The 23,264-nt window shown below is 39.0% G+C and overlaps 2 protein-coding genes across 2 annotated transcripts in view; both read left to right on the forward strand.

The window, feature by feature from the left end:
* The window catches only part of LOC128998689 (Fanconi anemia group I protein), a 41,618-nt gene extending 40,388 nt beyond the window's left edge, over window positions 1-1,230 (forward strand). Inside the window, exons 7-8 of the mRNA XM_054424931.1 lie at window positions 423-797; window positions 1,010-1,230. Of these exons, the coding sequence (XP_054280906.1) occupies window positions 423-797; window positions 1,010-1,230 (596 nt within the window). The remainder of the gene's footprint in view (window positions 1-422; window positions 798-1,009) is intronic.
* Window positions 1,231-1,450: 220 nt separating this feature from the next.
* Window positions 1,451-19,270, forward strand: LOC128982781 (uncharacterized). The gene is made up of 5 exons (XM_054401749.1): window positions 1,451-1,647; window positions 5,152-5,288; window positions 8,717-8,937; window positions 16,059-16,154; window positions 18,963-19,270. Exons 1-4 carry the CDS (start codon window positions 1,465-1,467, stop codon window positions 16,061-16,063), a joined length of 546 nt encoding a protein of 181 aa, XP_054257724.1. The 5' UTR covers window positions 1,451-1,464; the 3' UTR covers window positions 16,064-16,154; window positions 18,963-19,270.
* The last annotated feature ends 3,994 nt before the right edge of the window (window positions 19,271-23,264 follow it).

Here is a 23,264-nt window from a genome sequence, read left to right on the forward strand (position 1 = left end):
ACGGCAGAGAGTTGGGTGACTGTGAAAGCACGGTACTCTACTGCATAGAGGATTGGGGTTGTGTCACAGACCTAGAATTAGAATTGTATCAACAGTCCAGAGCTTATATATATCCTGGCTTGATTACAATGGAGTCTGACAGCAGAAAGATGGGTGACTGTGAGAGCATGGTACTCTACCTCATAGAGGAGGCGGCCAAGCTGTCTGAGGTTGTGTCATAGACCTAGAATTGTAGCGTCAGTCCAGAGCTTATATCTATCCTGACTTGTTTACAGTGGAGTGTGACAGCAGAGAGATGGGTGACCGTGAGAGCACGGTACTCTACCTCATAGAGATGGCGGGCAAGCTGTCTCGGGGTTGTGTCATAGACCTAGAATTGTGTCAACAGTCCAGAGCTTATATCTATCCTGACTTTTTTACAGTGGAGTGTGACAGCAGAGAGATGGGTGACTGTGAGAGCACGGTACTCTACCACATAGAGGAGGCGGCCAAGCTGTCTCGGGGTAGTGTCATAGACCTAAAATTGTGTCAACAGTCCAGAGCTTATATCTATCCTGACTTGTTTACAGTGGAGTGTGACAGCAGAGAGATGGGTGACTGTGAGAGCACGGTACTCTACCACATAGAGGAGGCGGCCAAGCTGTCTCGGGGTAGTGTCATAGACCTAAAATTGTGTCAACAGTCCAGAGCTTATATCTATCCTGACTTGTTTACAGTGGAGTGTGACAGCAGAGAGATGGGTGACTGTGAGAGCACGGTACTCTACCACATAGAGGACGCGGCCAAGCTGTCTCGGGGTAGTGTCATAGACCTAGAATTGTATCAATAGTCCAGAGCTTATATATATCCTGACTTGTTTACAGTGGAGTGTGACAGCAGAGACATGAGTGACTGTGAGAGCATGGTACTCTACCAGATAGAGGACGCGGCCAAGCTGTCTGGGGTTGGGTCATAGACCTAGAATTGTGTCAACAGTCCAGAGCTTATATCTATCCTGACTTGTTTACAGTGGAGTGTGACAGCAGAGAGATGGGTGACTGTGAGAGCATGGTACTCTACCTCATAGAGAAGGCGGACAAGCTGTCTCGGGGTTGTGTCATAGACTTAAAATCGTGTCAACAGTCCAGAGCTTATATCTATCCTGACTTGTTCACAGTGGAGTGTGACAGCAGAGAGATGGGTGACTGTGAGAGCATGGTACCACATAGAGGAGGCGGCCAAGCTGTCTGAGGTTGTGTCATAGACCTAGAATTGTAACGTCAGTCCAGAGCTTATATCTATCCTGACTTGTTTACAGTGGAGTGTGACAGCAGAGAGATGGGTGACTGTGAGAGCATGGTACTCTACCTCATAGAGAAGGCGGACAAGCTGTCTCGGGGTTGTGTCATAGACTTAGAATCGTGTCAACAGTCCAGAGCTTATATCTATCCTGACTTGTTTACAGTGGAGTGTGACAGCAGAGAGATGGGTGACTGTGAGAACATGGTACTCTACCACATAGAGGAGGCGGCCAAGCTGTCTCGGGGTTGTGTCACAGATCTGCTTAAGTTTGCCAAGAATTGTGTCAACTGTCCAGAGCTTGTTTTGGATCCCTTCATGCTTGCTATTCTTGTCTCTTTGTCCACCATTGCTGCTTATGAACTTCAGGTTGGTTTAAGATTTGTTTAATATAGGATGAACGTATGTTTACTCAAATAGATAGTATGTACACAGGACAGTTAATTTCCCAAGGGAGGAAATGTGTCGTTTATTGCTATATACAGTATTATTCTATTTTCTTAGCCATGATTAATCATTGGACAGTTAACAGTAAACAGTAAACACACCTTATTTTGGTCTATGATGAGTATGTAAGAAATAGCAAGCCTATCACAGCAGCACAGCAACTTTTTTTAGTTCCCTTTAATTATAATTTTAAAGCTTTTGTTATATAAAAAGAGATCTTAAACAAAAATTATTTTTTAATAATTATTGAATTGTTAATCCTACAGACTTTTTTTACATTTCCTCTTGTATAAATTTAAAGTTTATAGTTGATCAATCCCCCCTCTCCTTAATTAATAATTATTACTTTAAAACTGTTTGTAATTTGAACTAAGGTAAATTTATTTAACACCAAGAAAACAAGAGAATCTTATAAATACCCAGGACCTGGGTATTAATAGCAACTAAGCCCTAAAGTAAAATTCCTGGTTTTGACCATCACTAAACAGATCACCACTAAGGCTGCGTTCATGTCGGAGCTGCAATTAGCGATCGTAGCAACGAGGAGAGCAGCGATGCTAGTAGAGAGTAGCGCTCTGCTGTTATCGGCTGTTCATGTCTGAGCCGCGACTCGTGCTGAAAGATTGATTCGTGATTTCTTGTTGTATTAAAAAACGAGTTCATGATGAGTGATTCTGAAGAAGATTGAATTTTTGCTTCAAATGCAGTAAAGGATTATTTACTAGGATGCAATAAACGTGAATATTGTGCACATCCTATCAACGTGGAGAGGAATGTATTTGGGGAGTACCATCATTTGTATAAAGATTTAAGACAAGATCCCAGAAAATTTTATGACTACATGAGGATGAAAATAGAAACTTTCGACTAGATATTGACGAAAATTTCCGATAACATCCAGAAGGACTGGAATAGTTATCACACTAGACCTATAATGGCAGAGGAACGATTAATGCTAACATTAAGGTAAGTAGGTTTATTGTTATCATGGAACATAAACATTTCTTTAGAAATCAACCCAAAGGTTGCAAAGCATATAATTGGTTTTCATCTTCATTGGCATCTATATTATAGGTAACAGTTTCATAAAAAAACTTTGTACACTTGACTGGCTGAAGTTGTTCTCAGTGGAGGTTGCAGATCTAATGAAATCTTGTGTTATTGTCATTACCTTCATCCGGTATTCCAGTTTTTCCAATGGAGGCAGTGTTTTGATGTGGGGCAGTAAGCTTTAAAAAAAATGTAGATCTTCATCGTCCTCCTCGTTTTTTGGCTTTTTGTTTTGTAGATACTTTAATTTCTCCCTTTCTACTTGTATCAGTTTCTCACCAATAATTTCTTTTTGTTTCTGCTTTTGTAACATAGAAGTTTTTGCTTGTAATGATTGAGATGCATTACTACTAACAGAATTTTCCGTAGATGGTGCACAAAACAGTTCTGAAGACTCACCAAAATCTTCTTCACAATCATTATCTTCTCCAGCCGACTCTTCAAGCGAAGGTACAGGAGTTGTCACGCCAAAGTTTCCACTCGATTGTCTAGGGGTAAACTGGTCTTTTAAAAATAGGAGACTTTTGTAATATTTCCATTCCCCAGTGTAGTCCACACAGTCCTGAGCATCACCAGACTTCGGCTTTGGAATAGATACCAAGACAGTTCTAAACTTGTCACGTAAAATTTTCTACTTGCCTTTGACTGCAGTTTCTGAAAAAAAAATTAACATAATGATATTTTTTCAGATATTTATCTACTGGACAGTCGTTTAAAAGCTTGGCATTTTCCTTTCGAATGGGAGCGTCAACCGTATCAAAAATTGTTGACGAAGTTGTTAATGGGAATTACTTCAACCACTACACATGAAAATTCCTGATGAAGAAGATTTCAAAAGAATTTCTGATGACTACTATAACCTTTGGAATTTCCCAAACTGTTTGGGTAGTATTAATGGTAAACATATCCGGATAAATTGTCCTACACACTCTGGTTCTATGTTTTTCAATTATAAAAAGTATTTTTCTATCGTTTTACAAGGACTTGTGGATGCCAATTATAAATTCATCACCATTGATGTTGGTGGATACGGGAAACAGAGTGACGACGGAACATTTAGATCATCAAGTTTGTTCCTACAACTATCAACCGGAGGACTTCAAATTCCAAACGACTCTGCCAAATTCTCATATTACCGTCCCACATGTCATGGTTGGAGATGATGCCTGTCCACTCCTACCAAATTTGTTAAAACCTTTTAGCAGAGACGACTTACAGGCTGACGAAGCTTACTTTAATTCAAGATTGTCAAGGGCACGACGAACTGTCGAATGTGCGTTTGGGATTATCAACGCAAAGTGGAGAGTACTAGGAACAACAATTCAAACTTCAGTCGAGTTGGTTGACCACATTGTTAAGTGTATTTGCTTATTGCATAATGTCATAATAGACAGAGAGGGAATTGATCATAACCTAAATAAACTCAAACACTTGCAACCAATACCTGTCACACGACGTAGACCTACAGGCAGGCCAGATAGCAGAGCAAAAAAAAAAAAATACGAAACCTGTTTAAAATGTACTTATGTAAAAATCCATTGTAGTGTTGTAAACATGTAAATATAACAAATTTTACTTACGTTTTGTTTTCAATTCTTCAGCAACTTCATTCCACAGCTTGTCTAACACAAATCTATTGTGGTGATTTTTATCACACTTGTCCCACAATGCTGGTCTCATAAAAACTTGTGATATTAAATTATCAACATCAATGTTGGAAACCTCGATACTAGCTGAGAAAATGGACTGAGCTATTATCGCTGCTCTCATCGATGGTCGGGACCCAAGAGCGATTAACTGCGCAGCTCCGACGTAAACAGGCCTATTACAAAGCACGTCGTTATTATCTACGCATTGCTAGGATCGCAGCTAGTATCACTAATCGCAGCTCCGACATGAACGCGGCCTAATAATGATGAAACAAGTAGATTATATTCTGAACTGCAATTATATGTACCCTATCATAAATACTGCTACTAGAACAACATAAAAAATAGTTTCATATCAATATTAATTAAACAAACAAAAATCATATTGACCACTAAATGTGTTAATTGATCTAAAATTCATATTTATGTTTGTGTCAGGAGTTGAATTTTAGTGTTGTTTAAAACACATTTCTAGGTTTAAAGTACATATTCATTTAAGTTACATATTCATGTAATTATGTCAGGATTAGGAGTCAATCATGTGGAACTTTGGAATTGTATCACTGTTAAGGATTAAGATGAGAAAAGGAATACCAAATCTAGATTAAAATTAATTTTTTTACTTGACCCAATCCATTTTGTACTTGTATTATCTGCAAAAACTGTTAATAAGGTTGTGTTATCTATACATTTTTACATATCATAATAAAATAATGGAATTAAACAGGTAACAGACATACTCAAGACTGTTATCCTGCGTAGTACGCAGGAAGAGGAGCGACGCAAGGATTCTGCTTGGTTGCGCCAAAATGTGCCAACTCAAACCAATTTTGAAAATGTGCTTCTCCTGTTGATACAAAGCAAGTAAGAATGTTTATGCAAAGCCAATCTTTCCACAGTTATATAGTAGAGTCATGTGATCTTGTTATACAGAGTGTCACAAAAATGTGAATCGTGCTATGTAGAAATAGATAAATTAAAAAATCAGAACTATTCAGTAACAATTTTTGTTCACAGGAAAATATAGAATATTGTTTTACACCCTGTATATTAGAACATAGTGTTTTTAAATTTGTTATGTGTGGTGAGATATTAATACTTAAAGTACAAATGTTTTAAGTCCTGTCTTTAACTCTGCCTGTCTACTTTTTTCGTAGTCATAAAATAGAGAGCAGTAAAACTAGGATAGGCAAATGTGTTTATAATAGTCACCTATTTGGGTTTTTCTTCCATTCTGCCTGGCGTGGTACGGCACATGAGGGAACCATTCCTGCATTTGCCTAAATGAAGAAAGAAACCATACAAATTTTCCTTAGAGTGGTTGGTTTGTGTTATGTATCAAGAAATTAGTCCATATGTTTTATTTATAACATCTGTAAGATGACTATTGTTAATTATGTTTCGATTTACTAAAGTTTGATATCCAGACCTCCTGAATGTGAATTGACATCATTACTATGATGGTACCTTACCCTGTTATATTAATGCCATTACAAAGATACTTAATACTAGGTATATAAGATATATACTAGGTATATTTCTACTAAATAAATGTTTTCCTCCGGATTGCTAAAGCCTTATGTTATTCCTTTGCCGCAACTTATCCTCAGTCAGATCATTTAGTTTTTTATCTCTTCATTTTCTTCCTATTGAAGTTCTCAGATGATCTTTTTTATATCATGTTTATCCAATTTCTTCTTAGGAATACTCTCAACCCTGGTTGCTCTGAGGAACATCTCCTTTTGTTAATGAAGTGTACAACTTCAAATCCCTGTATGGTTCATTAACTAAGTTGATTACTAATTTACTAGATGTCTTCTGAGAGATTTCTGATTGGAGTGAAGGTGGATCAGACACACAATGCTCTCTGTGTGCAGGTCTGTGTTACCGCTTGCTTAGTTGGAAACAATAATATATTTGGATAAACCTACTCAAAAATGTATCTCCTTCTTTTTTGGTCTAACTTAATATAATTTTGAAAGATTTATTGTGCTATATATTCAAATGTTTAGTATCACAAGTTTATGAAATTATTTTTTTTTTATTTTGATACCATTGATAACAACAAAAGATCTAGTACAAAAATATTATTAAATCCTGCCATCCTACAGATTGAATTTTAATTATTTTCTTGATAATTCTTTTTTTGTTATTTTTTTTTCTCAAGTTGTTTACACATAGGCCACTACTAGGTTAAATTTTCCTGTATTTCTAAATATTATATAGAATATTAACCCTAACAAGTGCACATTTTACTCTTGCTATACTCACAGGTCATACAGAAGTAAAGTGAATCCTCTCCAGTTCTTGGTCTTCAGCCTTTGACCTTTGAGCTTTAACATGTATTTCCTGTTTCTTATTGAGCTTCCCTGGTTCTTTCTTAGTAAGCATTAAGCATTGAATATAACTTGCAGTGACTTTGTATTGATATTTATTATTTATGATTTAATATACAACACTAAATAATAATTATTACTTTACAAATTATTTTTCTTCACTTTCAATAAAATAAATTCATCTATCTATCATAGAAATTAAAAATCATAAGTAGTCAGGACCAGTGCAACTATGCGACCGGGTATTTATGCCGATTATGCTTTATTTATGCCCAGACCTGGGTATTTATGGTGATTATACCCAGAAGTAAAATGGTAGTAGTGACCATATGAAATTTTATTTAACACATTTTATCATCATTTTACTATCCTTACATGGTAATAATTGCAAAAAAACATCTCAATCTTCTCTAACTTGAGTAAAAATTATAAATACCCAGTTTTTGGGTATTTACCCGGGCCTGGAAAAAGAAAGAAGAAGAGAAAGAGACACTGAAAAAGAAGAATCTTCCTGGTTGGATGTCTGCGGACTGTCATCTGCTACATCATAGTATAAAGGGACGGACTCCCAAAAACCTCAAATCTCATGTATGCTTTTAAAGAGGGATAATTCTGTAGGAAAATGGTTTTTGAATCGAGATATTCTTCTTGGCCAGGGGTCCATTAAGCCTAACTAAACTTTCGGGTTTATTAATTTATCGGTGAACATCAAACCAAACTGAACATTCACAGAAAACGTTTATTAATTTATACAGTAAATTGATGATAGGCCCAACCATACTGATAATTACCATACCATACTGGTTACTCCTAAGATAAGCAAGTTATTTGCAAAATACTATAAAAAAATTAAAATATAACAGTAAAAAGTCAACAAAATAGTTTTTTCCATTGCCATTATTACCGAAATGACTATCATGGTCATGTTTCATGGCCTATTTTTGAGATAGACAGTCAAATTGTGCTTGTAACTGTTCACAGCAGTGTGTTTACCACACAGCAGAAACCAAAGTCCTTTCGATCCTTTTTTTTCATTTCCTACCAGATGCATCATTAATACGATTAATGTAATTTACCACAAGAAATTCAGAACTTCTTTTTAAAAACATTCCAAGAACATAATAGTAAACAAAGCTAAGCAAAGTCTAATCAAACAGCTAAGTGAACTGAAACGAAGCAGGACTCGGGACGGGAGCGGGAGAGCTAAACAAAACAGACGACAGATTTGCAACCATAGACATTGCATAGTCACCAAGAAAACTTGTTCTTCTTTATCAGTAATAGCCAGTTTTTTCGTTTGCAATAAGTGATCAGTCAGGCTGTAGACACAGTAAACTGCTAGAGACCAGCGTATCTACCGGCGACAGAGGAGGGTAGTAACGAAGAGTTCAGTCAGTTCAGTGGTAGCCATTGTTATTATTTGTTATTTAAACCTGTACGACATTGTACTGAAATTTTAACGTTTTGCAGTTAGCACCAAAACAATAAAAAAATACTTATACAGTAGTTAGTTAACTCCTCCGAATATGATAATCACAATCGTGTATTTGACTCCTTAGGTTCTAAGTGTTTACAGATAAAATGACACACTGTTAAATCGTGATCAGTGTTCTTTTATTAGTTTGTAATTGAGATATTTTTTCATTTGGCTTGAATAGATATATTTTTAAAATTTAATGGACCAATTTAATGATACCTACAGCGTGATCTTCGTAAAGTAAAGGTCACATTTAGCGCAAAATTACCGCAGCAAAACTGAGATAAAGTAATGGCGTGTCTACTTTAAATTAGTTAACATAACCTTAATTCCTTAAATTAATCCAGGCCCCCTCCAAAAAATGATTCTATATCCGCCACTGACATTGGTCAGTGTTTCACATTAAAGAGAGAGTACTGCTGTCCATGGTTAGGTGGAAAGTAGTCCTCAGCTTGGTAACCATGTGTTTCTGTCCACAGTGTGTGTACCAGAGACAAGGTGTTGAAGGGACTGGTGCAGTTGTGCATGAGTCTGTTGAACATGCCAGCCAAGGGCAAGGAGACTGCGGCAGAGATATTGTGGGCTCACGGCAGACACTCATTGGTCTACATAGTCAAGAGACACAGACAAGTAGCCTCCTCTGTACTGCAGACACTGGCTGACTACATCATCACAGGACAGAACATCACACAGTACACTGGTATGGTATTATAGATTCATTTCACTTAACCCTTAAATGCGTATGACATACCCCCACGGATGCACTTATGGTGGCAACCCTGGTGAGCATAACAGTAGCTTCCTAAAATAGCATATGCTATCATCTGCCCGCAGGGTAGTTCGTCTTGACCGAGTCATTGACCTGTTATCACCATCCTGGATCTGGCATACCCCCATGCGCCTGCTTGTGTTACCAGTACTGTGTTCATTGGGGGTCTAGTGTACCCCCGTGCGCGTAGTAGTGTTTCAGTTTTATTATCATGATTAGTATTAATAACTTTATAATTTTATTATTTATAATGTTGATAGTATTGAAAGTTTGCAAACAAAACTTAGTATCTGTAAACCAATTGGATGGAAATGTTCAACCATAGAGTCCACTGATCTAGCCTCCCAGTAAAAAGGCGAGGTGCACCGTCTGCCTTGGTAAAAAATACGCCATGACCAAATTTAAGTGTAAAACCTTAAAAAAAGAATGTGCCAGAGACAAATGTAAAATATATGTGAAGTGTGTTTAAAAGGACACCAACCGGGAATGTTGCTGGAAGTCAACAGTCCCGGAAGATCAAATAATTTATACCTGTGCCGCTAGGTCAAAAACTACAATGTTTGCAGTGTCTGTAGATCAAAAGTCCCAGTAAGTCAAATAATACAGTCCGAGCTAAAAACGTGGTCTATGTTAAGGAAATTGACTTATTGGGAATTTGACCTAATGCAACAGCAACAGCAGTTTTAATATAACGAAATACGGTAAAATACAAGTTCAGTTTCGCTGAGTCAACAGTGCCAGAAGATCAAAAGCAATAAAAGTGAACGTCGATTCAGTGTAAAGTAGACCTCCTGCAACGCTTACTACACCAACAAAACTCGCTTTTAGTTACTTCGTGTTTTGTCATAATTAGAATAGAGCTAACATTATCATATTTGGTACATAGCTTATCTATTAATGCTTCTTGCCAACTGTTTGGTCAACACTGTAAATAGGTATAGCCTTTCGTCAAAATTTGTGGCATAAAATACCCGCAAGGACGATCTGAAAATTTCTGGTTATTATATACGTTTGTAAAAGGAGATCCATTTAATTGTAGAACTATTTTATGAGTTATAATGTAGTCTACATATAAACTGTGTAAATGTATTACGCCTCGGAAGGGTTGAAACCTGACCAAACTATCATATATACTATTAAAACGTAAATGGGGTTTTTTCACGATTCTGAATCAACCAGACGATGGGTTTTCATTAGTTTTGTGTTGAAAGAAAGACAATTTTGAGAACTAGGGAATTTCAAAGCCATAATTTAAAATTAGTGTCCCAGTTTTTTATAAATTAAGTTTTAGTTTTTAAAAAGTCTAGCAGCCGATGCTAACCTTCTCCAATAAGTCAATGCTTCTAGCTAGCTTTTAGTACAATATAATTTGCTTAACATAACAGCTGTAACATTCAGCATTTGTGACACAAATTCAGCATTTGGAAGAAAATTCAAATACTTATGGTTGGCTTATTTATACTATGTAATGCTGACCATTGATACATTTAATTATTCGGTACGAGGATGGCAGATTAATTAAATATGCATAGTAAAATACAGTAGTAGGATGTTCAAATTATTTTTTAAAGTATTTTTTGTAATCATCGATTTGTTTTAGTCCAATATAATTTGTTTTAACTAATAGCTGGTTGAATGTGCTATGTATACTTATAAAAGGCAAAGCCCTCACTGACACACTCACTCTCACTCACTCATCATCACTAATTCTCCCACTTCCCATTTACCTAGGAGGCTGAAATTCGATACACCGATTCTTTGGGCATTAAATAGGAAAACTAAGTAATTTTTATTATGATAGGGCATTCGAGCTTCGCCCCAGTGGCTCTGGAGTTTCCCATGTTAAACTTATGCTTTTTCATAAAAGGAATTAATTAATCTTAACAGCTGTGTCAATTAAACAATTTATGACAACAGCTAATTTGCAACCAAAAGCTGAGTGAGCGTTTCGAACGAACTTCAACCTGGAGGCGAGTTAACCCCAAGACAAGTGAGCTCAGCGAACGAGCTCATCTTGAAAATTAATTAGTTAAACGGGGCAAAGCCAGCGGGTACAACTAGTTATTCTATAGAATTATTAGGTTTTTAGCGAATTTCGCATATAGGGAATAAGCTATTACCGTAGTACTCATGGCAACACCTGGACCCGGGACCGATGTAATTTTTCGTTTTGAGTCCCTAGAGGCCAAAAACACCATCCGTTCAAATTCATATATATGTAAGTGTATAAGACATTTTGAGGACTTGACTTTTTCGGGTCTCAAGTATTTATACGAAAATACACTATTGCAATATTTTGAGGACTTGAATTTCCGTATGTGTATAAGACATTCTGGGCACTTGACTTTTTCGGGACTCGAGAATTTAGTACTTTTCGAGGACCTGTGCAATTTATTCCATTCCAAATGCAGCGCGTTATCGATCTTCACCCTTGTGTGGGCCTCCCATTCACTGACGGAATGTCTCGTGGCGTATGACGACCGGATATAAATAGTAGGGATGGACGGGATTGAATTTTTAGTTCGGGACGGGACGGGATGGGATTTTTATTTCCTTCTCGATTTTCGGGACGGGACGGGACGGGACGGGATTTTTTTCTGTGCATAAAAAGAAAGTCTTGAGTATTGCAGTTACCAAAAAAGGCATACGAAATCAATCTTTACCGTTTGTGGCACTGATCTATAAAACCAAAAAATGGGTAACAATTTTTCAGGTACCCATAGAAACTTGTGACTCGCCGTATGACTCACGGTCACGGCATGATCGTCGGTATGACTCACGGCCACGGCGCGATCGTCGGTATGACTCACGGTCACGGCGCGATCGTCGGTATGACTCCGCGGTCACGTCGCGAAAATTGGTATGACTCCGCGGTCACGGCGTGATTGTCGGTATGACTCCGCGGTCACGGGGTGATCGTCGGTATGACTCGCGGTCACGGCGCGATCGTCGGTATGACTCCGCGGTCACGGCATGATCGTCGGTATGACTCTGCGGTCACGGCGTGATCGTCGGTACGACTCCGCGGTCACGGCGCGATCGTCGGTATGACTCCGCGGTCACGGCGTGATCGACGATATGACTCCGCTGTCACGGGGTGATCGTCGGTGTGACTCGCAGCCACGGCGCGATCGTTGGTATGACTCTGCGGTCACGGGGTGATCGTCGGTATGACTCCGTGGTCACGGGGTGATCGTCGGTATGACTCCGCGGTCACGGCGTGATCGTCGGTATGACTCTGCGGTCACGGCGCGATCGTCGGTATGACTCCGCGGTCACGGCGCGATCGTCGGTATGACTCCGCGGTCACGGCGCGATCGTCGGTATGACTCCGTGGTCACGGCGTGATCAGTCATCAGAATATTTACTAACAAACTTAATAATAATAAATCAGCTGATTAATTAATCACTTACAGATTTAACTATCTAACACTTTTCCCCTCCTTTTTTACGCAGATTCTACAGCTCCCATTCTTTGTCTCATCTGGTCGGCATGCTTTCTTTTTATAACACCTCCACAAAGTACATCATATGAATATCGACTAAACCAAGATCTTAATCGTTGAATGATTGTATAAGAGTTTGTTGTCTTAAGACAGTCCACTTCTGCCCACTTAGACAACGCATCAATACCTACCAACCACATAGATCCGTTGACTGGCCCTGCCAGATCAATGTGTACCCTTTCCCAAACTCTATCAGGTACATTCCAAGGATATAATGGTACTTCTTCCACATTATCTCTATTCTCTTGACAAGATGTACACTTCTTGATATAAACTTCGATATCTTTATCCATGTTGGGCCACCACACATAGTGTCGCGCAACAGACCTCATTGATGCAATACCAGGATGTCCTGCATGCAATATCTTCAGAACATCAGTTCTCATGCATTCTGGAACTACGATTCTTCCAAACCACAATAATATATCATCTTCGACATTCAATTCATCTTTTCTCTGTTTGTACGACTTTAACATTTCAGGAACAACAGAGGGCCATGTATTCCTCAATATAAAGTTTTTTGCCATTCTAATAGCTTTATCTGTCAATGAATTTTGTTTTAAAAGGTCATAAGACATGATAGTGTTAACCTTATCAACATTCAAAAAACCAATATGAGCCTCCTCAGGTTGATCTTCTTCAATCGGAAGTCTTGATAGAACATCAGCACACACGTTATCTTCTCCTTTTCTGTACTCTATGTCATAGTTGTATTGATTCAACTGGAGACCCCACCTCACTAAACGGCTATTTACTACTTTTGGGAGATCTCGCATTTTTCCAAATATCCGTTGTAGAGGTTTGTGGTCGGTTACCAAAGTGAACTTCCGACCATATACATATTGATGGAATTTCCTGAGTCCAAAGATAATAGCTAGTGCTTCTCTGTCGATATTTGAATATTGTTTTTCAGCAGGCAGTAGTGTGCGACTTGCAAAAGCAATTGGTCGTTCTAGTCTATTTTCGAATCTGTGCATTAGTACACTTCCCAATCCATTTTCTGATGCATCACAGACCATTACCAATGGTCTCATTTCTTCATATGGTACTACTGTGTCTTTACTTGATAGAATTTCCTTTACTCTTTTAAACGTCACCTCTTCTTGTTCAGACCATTTCCATTTAGAGTTAGTTCCAGTCAGCTTATGGAGATCACTACAAATGGTATGAAGTCCCGGAATAAATCTTTCATAGTAGTTAATAGAACCTAAAAATGATAGGAGTTCCTTGACATTAGTAGTTGACCGTGCCTCTCGTATGGCTTTTATTTTTTCTTCAGTAGGATGTATTCCATTTCGGTCGATTGTATGTCCCAAGTAAGTTACTGACTCTTAAAAAAATTTGCATTTGCTTGATTTTGCTTTTATACCAGCTTCTTTCATTCGTTTCAAAACCTCTCTTAAATTTCTTAGATGTTCGTTCTTATTCCTTCCAGCAGCAGCGACGAATTTTGCAGAAGTTTTTGGACGATTGCTGTTTTATATGGGTGAAAGTGAAGGTCTGAGTGCAAAATTCGTCGAATAGAGCGCTCAGACATGCCATGAGCAGCAGCTTGTCCACGCGCCGGGCGATGCGGGCTCGTTAGCACAGTTTGTCGCACTCGCTCCACGTTCTCCGGCGTCCTCACTGACCTTGGACGGCCTGTAGGCCTACGTTTTGCAGTTGATCCTGTGGATCTAAAAGGTATCCACCCACAATTTGATGGTGTTTCGGGATGGGATAGGTTCCCCACGAGCCACATTAAAATGCCTACGAAACTTACGTTGCGTATCAACAACAGAATTGCCATTTTTAAAATACGCCTCAACGACAAGCGCGCGATGTATACCGGTCCACTGCTCTATGGCGACTGAAATGGCATCACTTGGCCTTGAGAATGAGCCGCTCCCCACCACCCTCCTCCACTTGGTTGCCGGACTGTACTCGCTTGAAAACCGTCAGATATTTCTGCCGCTCCCTGTATAACATCATTATAAGCCATAAGATATTTTTAAGAAGACTCCTTTACACCGTGCTGTGGCAATTAGGTTAAGTTAGATTATGTCAGTTTGGCTTAGTTTTGTTTATGATAGGCCTCATAACAAATAAGGAAATAGGCCTCATTTAATCAAAATACGTTTTGTACAGGAACGATGGATTTACCTCCTATCGATAACTCTCGGAAATCCATTACGTATATTACCAATGACTTTGGTTAAGACTTTGGACGAGAAATTAGGATTGTTGTTGACTGAGATTTGGTTAATTGTGTTCACCAGTGACACCGGTAAGTAGGCTAGGTGTGGGTGGACTCTTCCATTGTTGCGCTCACGTTCACCCATCCCGTTACGCGCAGAATAAGCGTACTACTAGTATATAGATGTTACCATCTAAGTGTTCAGAATTTAATTTCTTTAAGTATAAGTGTTCATAAAAAATTATGTTTTTAGGTTGTAAAGTGTACTGTGTACTAGTCATATACTGCATACTGGTATTTATGCTATCATATGTCAGGAAAAGAAGTCCAATTTATTTAAGTTTATTGTATATGAAACATTACCGTATATTATAGTACTAGCTGTACCCGCGGGCTTTGCCCCGTTTAACTTCATAAGTATTCGCATGGCTCAATCACGTCCTGGTTGGAGTGAGTTCGCTACGCTTACTCACCTTTAGGTTGGAGCTCGTTCGCTGCGCTCACTTGCCTTCAGGTTAGCTCGTTCACTACGCTAACTCGCCTCCAGGTCGAAGTTCGTTCGCTACGCTCACTCACCTTTTGGTTGCAAATTAGCTGTTGTCATCAATTAAAAAAATACCGGTAATAGTGCTGCACCCTGTTGGTAATCCTTGTAATTTTAATGCTATTGAACATCATAGAACAGAACCAACTTGTTTAATTGAAACAGCTGTTAAGATTCATTAATTCCTTTTTTAATATGAAAAATCATAAGGTTAACATGGGAAACTCCAGAGCCACTGGGGCGGAGCCCGAAAGCCCGATCAGAATAAAAACTACTTAGTTGTCCTATTTAATGCCCAAAGAATCGGTGTACCGAATTTCAGCCTCCTCGGTAAATGGGAAGTGGGAGAATTAGTGATGAGTGAGTGAGTCAGTCAGTGAGTCAGTGAGGGCTTTGCCTTTTATATATATAGATTACATCCATTACATCCCCCCCCCCCACACCAGGCTAGTAAGTTTTATATTTAGGATTTGAGATTCAAGATTTGGAATTCAATGTTTTATGTTTCAGTTTCTGTTTCAACCATCACTAGAGAGGAGTAAGGGTGAATCGAATATTACTAATTTCTCCAATTAACATTATTGCTTTGTTGTAAAATGATCACTAAAGTGATTTGTCCCCTCGTAGTCAAAGAGTACATAAATCAGACAACATAAGATAACTTTTAGTATTTTGATTAATCCAAAGTTTAAGGTATTCCAACATCCTCCCCTCTCGGTCAGTGTCATATTACGTAAAGTCAACTGTACATATTGCAATTTTTTCAAATAATAATTTGAAAAGTAATCATGCATTTTTTTAAGCTGTTCATTCGTTTAATTTGCAGGATGAAACTTTAACAACAAATATGAAACTGACAACCACTAGAGATTTCCGCATCAATACAAAAAAGCTTCATGAAGTATTAAACCGTAATCGTGAGGTAAGCCAGGAATTCTCCACTTTCAGAATTGTATAAGAACTATACAGTCATTGTGTCAAAATGTACTAGTTATTCTAAGTATAAGTTAGCTTCTTATACTAAGTTTGGTTAGAATTTGCATAATAATAATTTCTTCAATATCACAGCAGACTGATGTTGTCTTTTGTTGTTTTTGTTTTTAAGATGAATATTGTTGGGTTGTTTCAGTGTTGGCTGTTAAGCGGAATATTAAATTCTGCAGATATCGACTAACTGATTTCCCAATCAAATCATTGGCCCAATAAAAAAATCAATTAACATAAGGTTTACTGTTATTACTAAATTTACATTGCACCAATCCAACATAAAGCTTAACCTGAAATAGCCTATATTAAGCGAGCTGTATTTTCTTTTAACTAATTAAAAGCGAGTCTTGTTAAAAACTATAGACCTAACCAGGTTTTCTATCCAAGTTAGTGTTGCTATCTCTGGGATGTGAAGTGAGTCTGAGTTTCAGCCCAATATCACATGACTGACCTACATACGGTACAACATTAACCTTTAATAGGGTTGTGACAGCAAAAATCCAGATAAGATGTATTTAACTTTTCATTTAAAAATGATTAATCCTCGATTAATTAATTGCATTTTTTGTTATTATTAGTTTTTTAGAGGTTAACTGTAAGAAAGGACCATGAGGACCTAAGTTCACCCCAATAAAGAAGGATTTTCATTTCATTTCAATCCTGAAAGTTCATTAGATGATAATAAAGAAATGCCACTGTATTTTTCTGATATTTAAACAAATGTAATTCCAAGGCTGCTGTACTTATTTTACTTTTTTCCAGCAAGAATCAGATCTGAGTATTATTTCTAACTGCATTGTATGGCCACTTTTATGTTGTTTAGCAAAATATCATGCTTAGAAATTGTTTTGGGTCATATCAAAAATACACCATAAATGATATACCAACTAAATGACTCATCAGCAGACTGGAAGAGTCAGTAGACAAAGAAAACAAGAAATCAATTAAATGTAGCAGTATGCCAATTCAACAAATAATACCTCAGGTGAATTGGCAGGATAGCCAACATCTTTAACTTTACATTTGATTTAAGTCAATCCATTGATTATTAGGGATGGACGGAATTGAATTTTTAGTTCGGGACAGGACGGGACGGGATTTTTATTTCCTTCCCAATTTTCGGGAAGGGACGGGACGGGATTTTTTCTGTGCATAAAAAGAAAGTCTTGAGTATTGCAGTTACCAAAAAAAGACATACAAAATCAATTTTTACCGTTTGTGGTACCGGTACTGATCTATAAAAACCAAAGAATGGGTAACAATATACAGGTACCTATAGAAACTTGTGACTCGCGGTCACGGTGCGATCGTCGGTATGACTCCGCGGTCACGGAGTGATCGTCGGTATGACTCGCGGTCACGGCGCGATCGTCGGTAGGACTCCACGGTCACGTCGTGATCGTCGGTATGACTCCGCGGTCACGGGGTGATCGCCAGTATGAGTCGCGGTCACGGCGTGATCGTCGACATGACTCCGCGGTCACGAGGTGATCGTCGTTATGACTCCGCGGTCACGGGGCGATCGCCGGTATGACTCCGTGGTCACGGCGCGATCGTCGGTATGACTCCGTGGTCACGGCGCGATCTTCGGTAGGACTCCACGGTCACGTCGTGATCGTCGGTATGACTCCGCGGTCACGGGGTGATCGCCGGTATGACTTCGCGGTCACGGGGTGATTGCCGGTATGACTCGCGGTCACGGCGCGATCGTCGGTAGGACTCCACGGTCACGTCGTGATCGTCGGTATGACTCCGCGGTCACGGGGTGATCGCCAGTATGAGTCGCGGTCACGGCGTGATCGTCGACATGACTCCGCGGTCACGAGGTGATCGTCGTCATGACTCCGCGGTCACGGGGCGATCGCCGGTATGACTCCGTGGTCACGGCGCGATCGTCGGTATGACTCCGTGGTCACGGCGCGATCTTCGGTAGGACTCCACGGTCACGTCGTGATCGTCGGTATGACTCCGCGGTCACGGGGTGATCGCCGGTATGACTTCGCGGTCACGGGGTGATTGCCGGTATGACTCGCGGTCACGGCGCGATCGTCGGTAGGACTCCACGGTCACGTCGTGATCGTCGGTATGACTCCGCGGTCACGGGGTGATCGCCGGTATGAGTCGCGGTCACGGCGTGATCGTCGGCATGACTCCGCGGTCACGGCGTGATCGTCGATAGACTCCGCGGTCACGGCGCGATCGTCGGTAGGACTCCGCGGTCACGGCGCGATCGTCGGTAGGACTCCGCGGTCACGGCGCGATCGTCGGTAGGACTCCGCGGTCACGGCGCGATCGTCGGTAGGACTCCGCGGTCACGGCGCGATCGTCGGTATGACTCGCGGTCATGCCGCGATCGTCGGTAGGACTCCGCGGTCACGGCGCGATCGTCGGTAGGACTCCGCGGTCACGGCTCGATCGTCGAAATGACTTCCGTCTCCTGCGTTCGCGGACCTATCGCTCGCAATAGCGGCGTCATCGGCACTCGCGAAGCGGCAAAATTGCCGACGATCGGACCAAATCCCGTCCCGAAAAATTCCCGAATCAAATGTAATCCCGTCCCGATAATCGGAAATATTTTTTTCCCGAAAAATTCCCGAAATTTCGGGACCCGTCCATCCCTATGATTATGAGCTTGAATATAACTATCATACTGGATCGGTATTTTTGTGACAGATGGCACTACAAAGGACATTTCTAAGGATTAAAGCAGATTGTAAGAACCTGTAAACATAATTATTTTTAGGGTGGTTCTGACGAGGAAGATGTAGAGATCTCCACCTCCCAAGTCAATTCATCGGTGGTTGTAGGAGACAAAGAAGCCATGTCTCAAGCCCGAACTCAGCATTCTCAAAGAGATCCAGACAGCAGCTCTCAGCCTCCAGTGAAGAAAAAGAAACTTAGTAAAAAGTAATGTTAAGCATTACATTCAACAATTTATTCACACACTGTTCAATTTAATTTGTTCAAGTTTTACACTATTTAACATAACATTATTATAAATAAACTAGTTTTTTTATTTATTTTCCTTTAGTTAAAAAAATCACCTTAACTAGTCAGAATTGATCCAAAGCCCTAAGGCTGACCTCATTACCTTATTACCTCCTTCTATGCTTAAGACCAGTTTTGTACTGGATTAGCTGTGTCATTATAATAAACATTTCCATGATAGAATATGTTTATATATCTGGAGTTTAGAAAGAACATAAGTAGGCCTACTGTATCCGTCTGCTTATCTGATGTTATAAATAAAATATTTAAAAATATTATCTGATAAGAAAAATCTTGTAACTATAAATATCTTAATATGATGAACAGTATATTATTGAACGGAGCAAGCGAAGCTCTTATATCTTGACTCTTATGCATTTTGTAATACGCAAACTCCTCCTAGACAGCTTAAGCAATCATTTTCAAAATTTGCAAGGCGATAAAGACCATATCGGTGAGTGGTAACATCTATATGGCGTTAAAAAATTTTCTAAGGAATCAGCCACACGGGCCCTCAAAATTTCAACGTAATCCTTATGGGATTTGAAACAAAAACAAAGGCATAAGACCAGCTGTTGACTTAAAGGAATAAATGTAACTGTCATCACAGATAGTAGAACAGAAACTGTATGGATCATAAACATAAACAAATGATGTCACTAGCTCGAACCAATAATAACATAAACATATAGTTTGGTCTTTTTTGAAAGTTTAATTTAAAAATAATAATACAAACATTTTTACTTTTGTGGTAGTGACGTTATTTGTTTATGATCAATACTGTTTCTGTTATAATATTTGTGTTGCGTGATTACTTCTTGGTTTCAGTTGACTAGGTGTATTTATAAAACTGTTATTTTTCAAACTAAACATTGTTATGGTTGTAGACAAAAAGTCAGTAGTCATAGATTAGATTGTAAATACAATGGAATCAACCTATGGTGACGGCAGTGTTCTCGTATTCACTGGTTGTGCTGCTTCTAATGTTAATGGCCAAACATTTCACGTAGCACTAAGATTGAATATACAAAATTTAAATTAACTACAGGGGTAAAATAAATTTAATCTTCAGTTTTTGTTCGTTTTTGTTGTTGTTTTGTTGTTGTTTTGTTTCGTGTCGTGTCGTAGTTTGCGATAAAATAGCAATGTGTGGGTAGAGGCTACTAGCAATTATCGACAAACGCTTACCCTACGACAAGCGAAACCTGACAACCAAGATAAGGCCTAAGTGTTTGGTGATATCTTATTGTATATCTGTGTGGTGAACCACCAGTGCAGGATCGAGCTTGATTCATGCCATCTTATCTTTCAAATCAGTGGTATCACAGACAGTGGTGGTATACACATGGATGTATTGCATTTGAACGGGTGCTTGCTCATGTCAGAAGGCTGGGATAAGCTGTCCAGCATTATGTACTCCTTGCTCTGCCAAGAACTGCCAAAATGTCCCAAATTGAAGAGGATGAAGATAACCCTGACGATCATATGTCTTCACCCGATGAGGTCGAATCAGGAAACATTTCTTATACGGTGCTTTCAGCAGGGCGGTTCTAGGAATTTTTCAGAGTTAAGCGAACACCCGAATCAGCGCCACTTAGAATTCCCCCCCCCCCCCCCAACCATGAACATAACTTAACCGTATTTGTGAATTTTTTCCCAATAATTTTGGGAAGAATTTTTCAATAAGTTTAGGTTAGAAGAATACTTGCAATAAAAGGCTGTTTATTATTCGCAGAAATTTAACATTTTTACAATTTTACTCATCATACAAACTTTAGAAAAACCAAGGCCACACAAAAAATACAGGCTTTAATGCTCATCAAGCATGACGTCACGATAGAAGACGGCAATGACGTAATGTTTGCCGTTTGTGATCAGCTGCTTGTGTTAATCTTTCCTTGGAAAATAAATAAATAAATACCTAAATCATTGCCATCTTCTATCGTGACTTTTTTGGGCTGAATGGGGTCGCCACCAGATGATTTAAACAAAAATCTACTCTTTGATTTGGATTGTTTTTTTTTATCTTCCTCTTCCAAATTCGCCTTACGCTTTCTATAATAAGTGCCAGACGGTTTCTTTTTTTCTGCCATTGTTTTCTTAGTATCGGCTCGCAAGATGTTTTACTCATTCATTCAGTTTATACTTTCTTCTTATTTAATGCGCTAATTATAAATTAAACTTAAACCACTCGTAATCATATACTTATCAACAATCATGAATCATCAAAACAATGCCAATACGATACCGATACGGTATACGTATACAACTTTAAAAAGAGTGCAATACAACGTAATGCTCTGCTCTAGGATCAGAGCCAGAGGCAGAAGGGAGGGAAGGGAAGTTTCATGTTGTGTCAAGTGGCGGTGGGGCACACGGGAGGGACGATGGCTTAACATAGTGTCAGCCAGCGTTCACCGCTAGAACCGCTAAGTCGAAAAATTTAAATTAATTTTATAATTTTTAGTAATAAAATTAACATTTAATTATAAAATTAAACTGTCATAACCTAACCTAACCAACCAAACTTGCTGATAATATAAAAAAGATATAAGATAAAAATCAAATAAAGTAAAATCTTTGAAAAAAAGTCAGCCTCTCGACGGGTCTTGAAACTCGAGAAATTCTGATCACTAGTCCGATGCGCTATCAATTTTATGCCACGAACGCCACTGGAATCACATTGTCCCGTTACGGTATTCATGTCGCCTCAAGAGAAGACATTATAGCCACTAGAGATATGACGTCACCACACCTTTAGCCATCGTCCTTCCCGTATGCCCATCCGTGACAAGTCGCGCTGCGCGCTTGCTTCAAATCAAATCAAATCAAAATCTGCTTTATTTCCAAACATTTTTACAATATATACATATACAAAATACGAACAATAGTCCCGCATAGGCCGTAAAAGACCTGTGCGCGGGACGAGCTCTATTACAAATTAGAAATATTCTTAAAAATTAAAACTAAATTAATCAAAAAACTATTTACAACTAAGCTATGAGACAGCTACAGGAACAGTTAATGCTAAATAAAAGGTAGTCGAGTGAATGGAGTTGCAGTTACTGATATATGTACGCTAAATATTGTTTGGTGTACTTGTGTATAATTATAATTATTTTAGGTCATGTATACTGAACCGATAAGTGTCTCAGACTGATCGAGCCCAATATCCGACAGCCAACTGCTTATCTCGAGCATGAGCGAGTCGTGAAATGAAACCCTAAGGCGCCGCGCTGTACGCTGCCGACTGCCGAGCGTCAGCTCACTACAAATCGAAACTGCAAATGGCATTGAGTCCTTCAGTTGTAGTGCTGTACAAATATACACATTTTTCAAGTGCTGTTGGTACAAACAGAATAAATGCCTTTATTGTGGTGCTTTGAATACTTGAACTCTGAGCAAAAATAAACAAAATTACGTTGTTCACGTAAAAAAAAAATTGTTCCGTTGAGGCCACGGCGCCACTTTTTCGTGGTGCCATATGCGGCCGCGTAGTTCGCGTATGGGTTAAACCGGCCCTGGCTTTCAGTGTCTAAAAAGCCAAAATACTAATCATAAGAATGTGTTATCATAATTTATCTTTAAATATAACTAGCTGTTACCCACGGGCTTCACCCCGTTTGACATCATAAGTAAGTATAAATAAAACTATTGATTGGTTAAGTTAACCTGAAATATACAAAATACAGTAAAAGAATAGTTATTTGTGCAACTAGTGAGCAAAGGGAGCAATTGACTCACTCGAGAGAAATACTTACTCACGAGCCGTAGGCGAGTGAGGAATGGTTTCTCGAGTGAGGCAATTGCACTTTGCACTCGAGTTGCACATTATATTTTTCCTACAGTTACCATAAAACAAATAAATTTGTAAAGAAACGTGACATATTTTTACACAGAAGTGAACTTTTAATACGACATTTAATGATCCAACAGTACAACAGCTGACCGGCAGATTTACAGCCAGGGCTGCCAACGTATTTCGCACGCATACGACCTTGTCTGCATATTACGCGCTCACTATTTCTTGCCTTCACGTTACAAATCTTGAGTGAGA

This window comes from Macrosteles quadrilineatus, unplaced genomic scaffold, assembly GCF_028750875.1.
Source record: "Macrosteles quadrilineatus isolate MER2022 unplaced genomic scaffold, UCM_ALF_1.0 Scaffold_1__1_contigs__length_201487025, whole genome shotgun sequence".
Taxonomy (NCBI): domain Eukaryota; kingdom Metazoa; phylum Arthropoda; class Insecta; order Hemiptera; family Cicadellidae; genus Macrosteles; species Macrosteles quadrilineatus.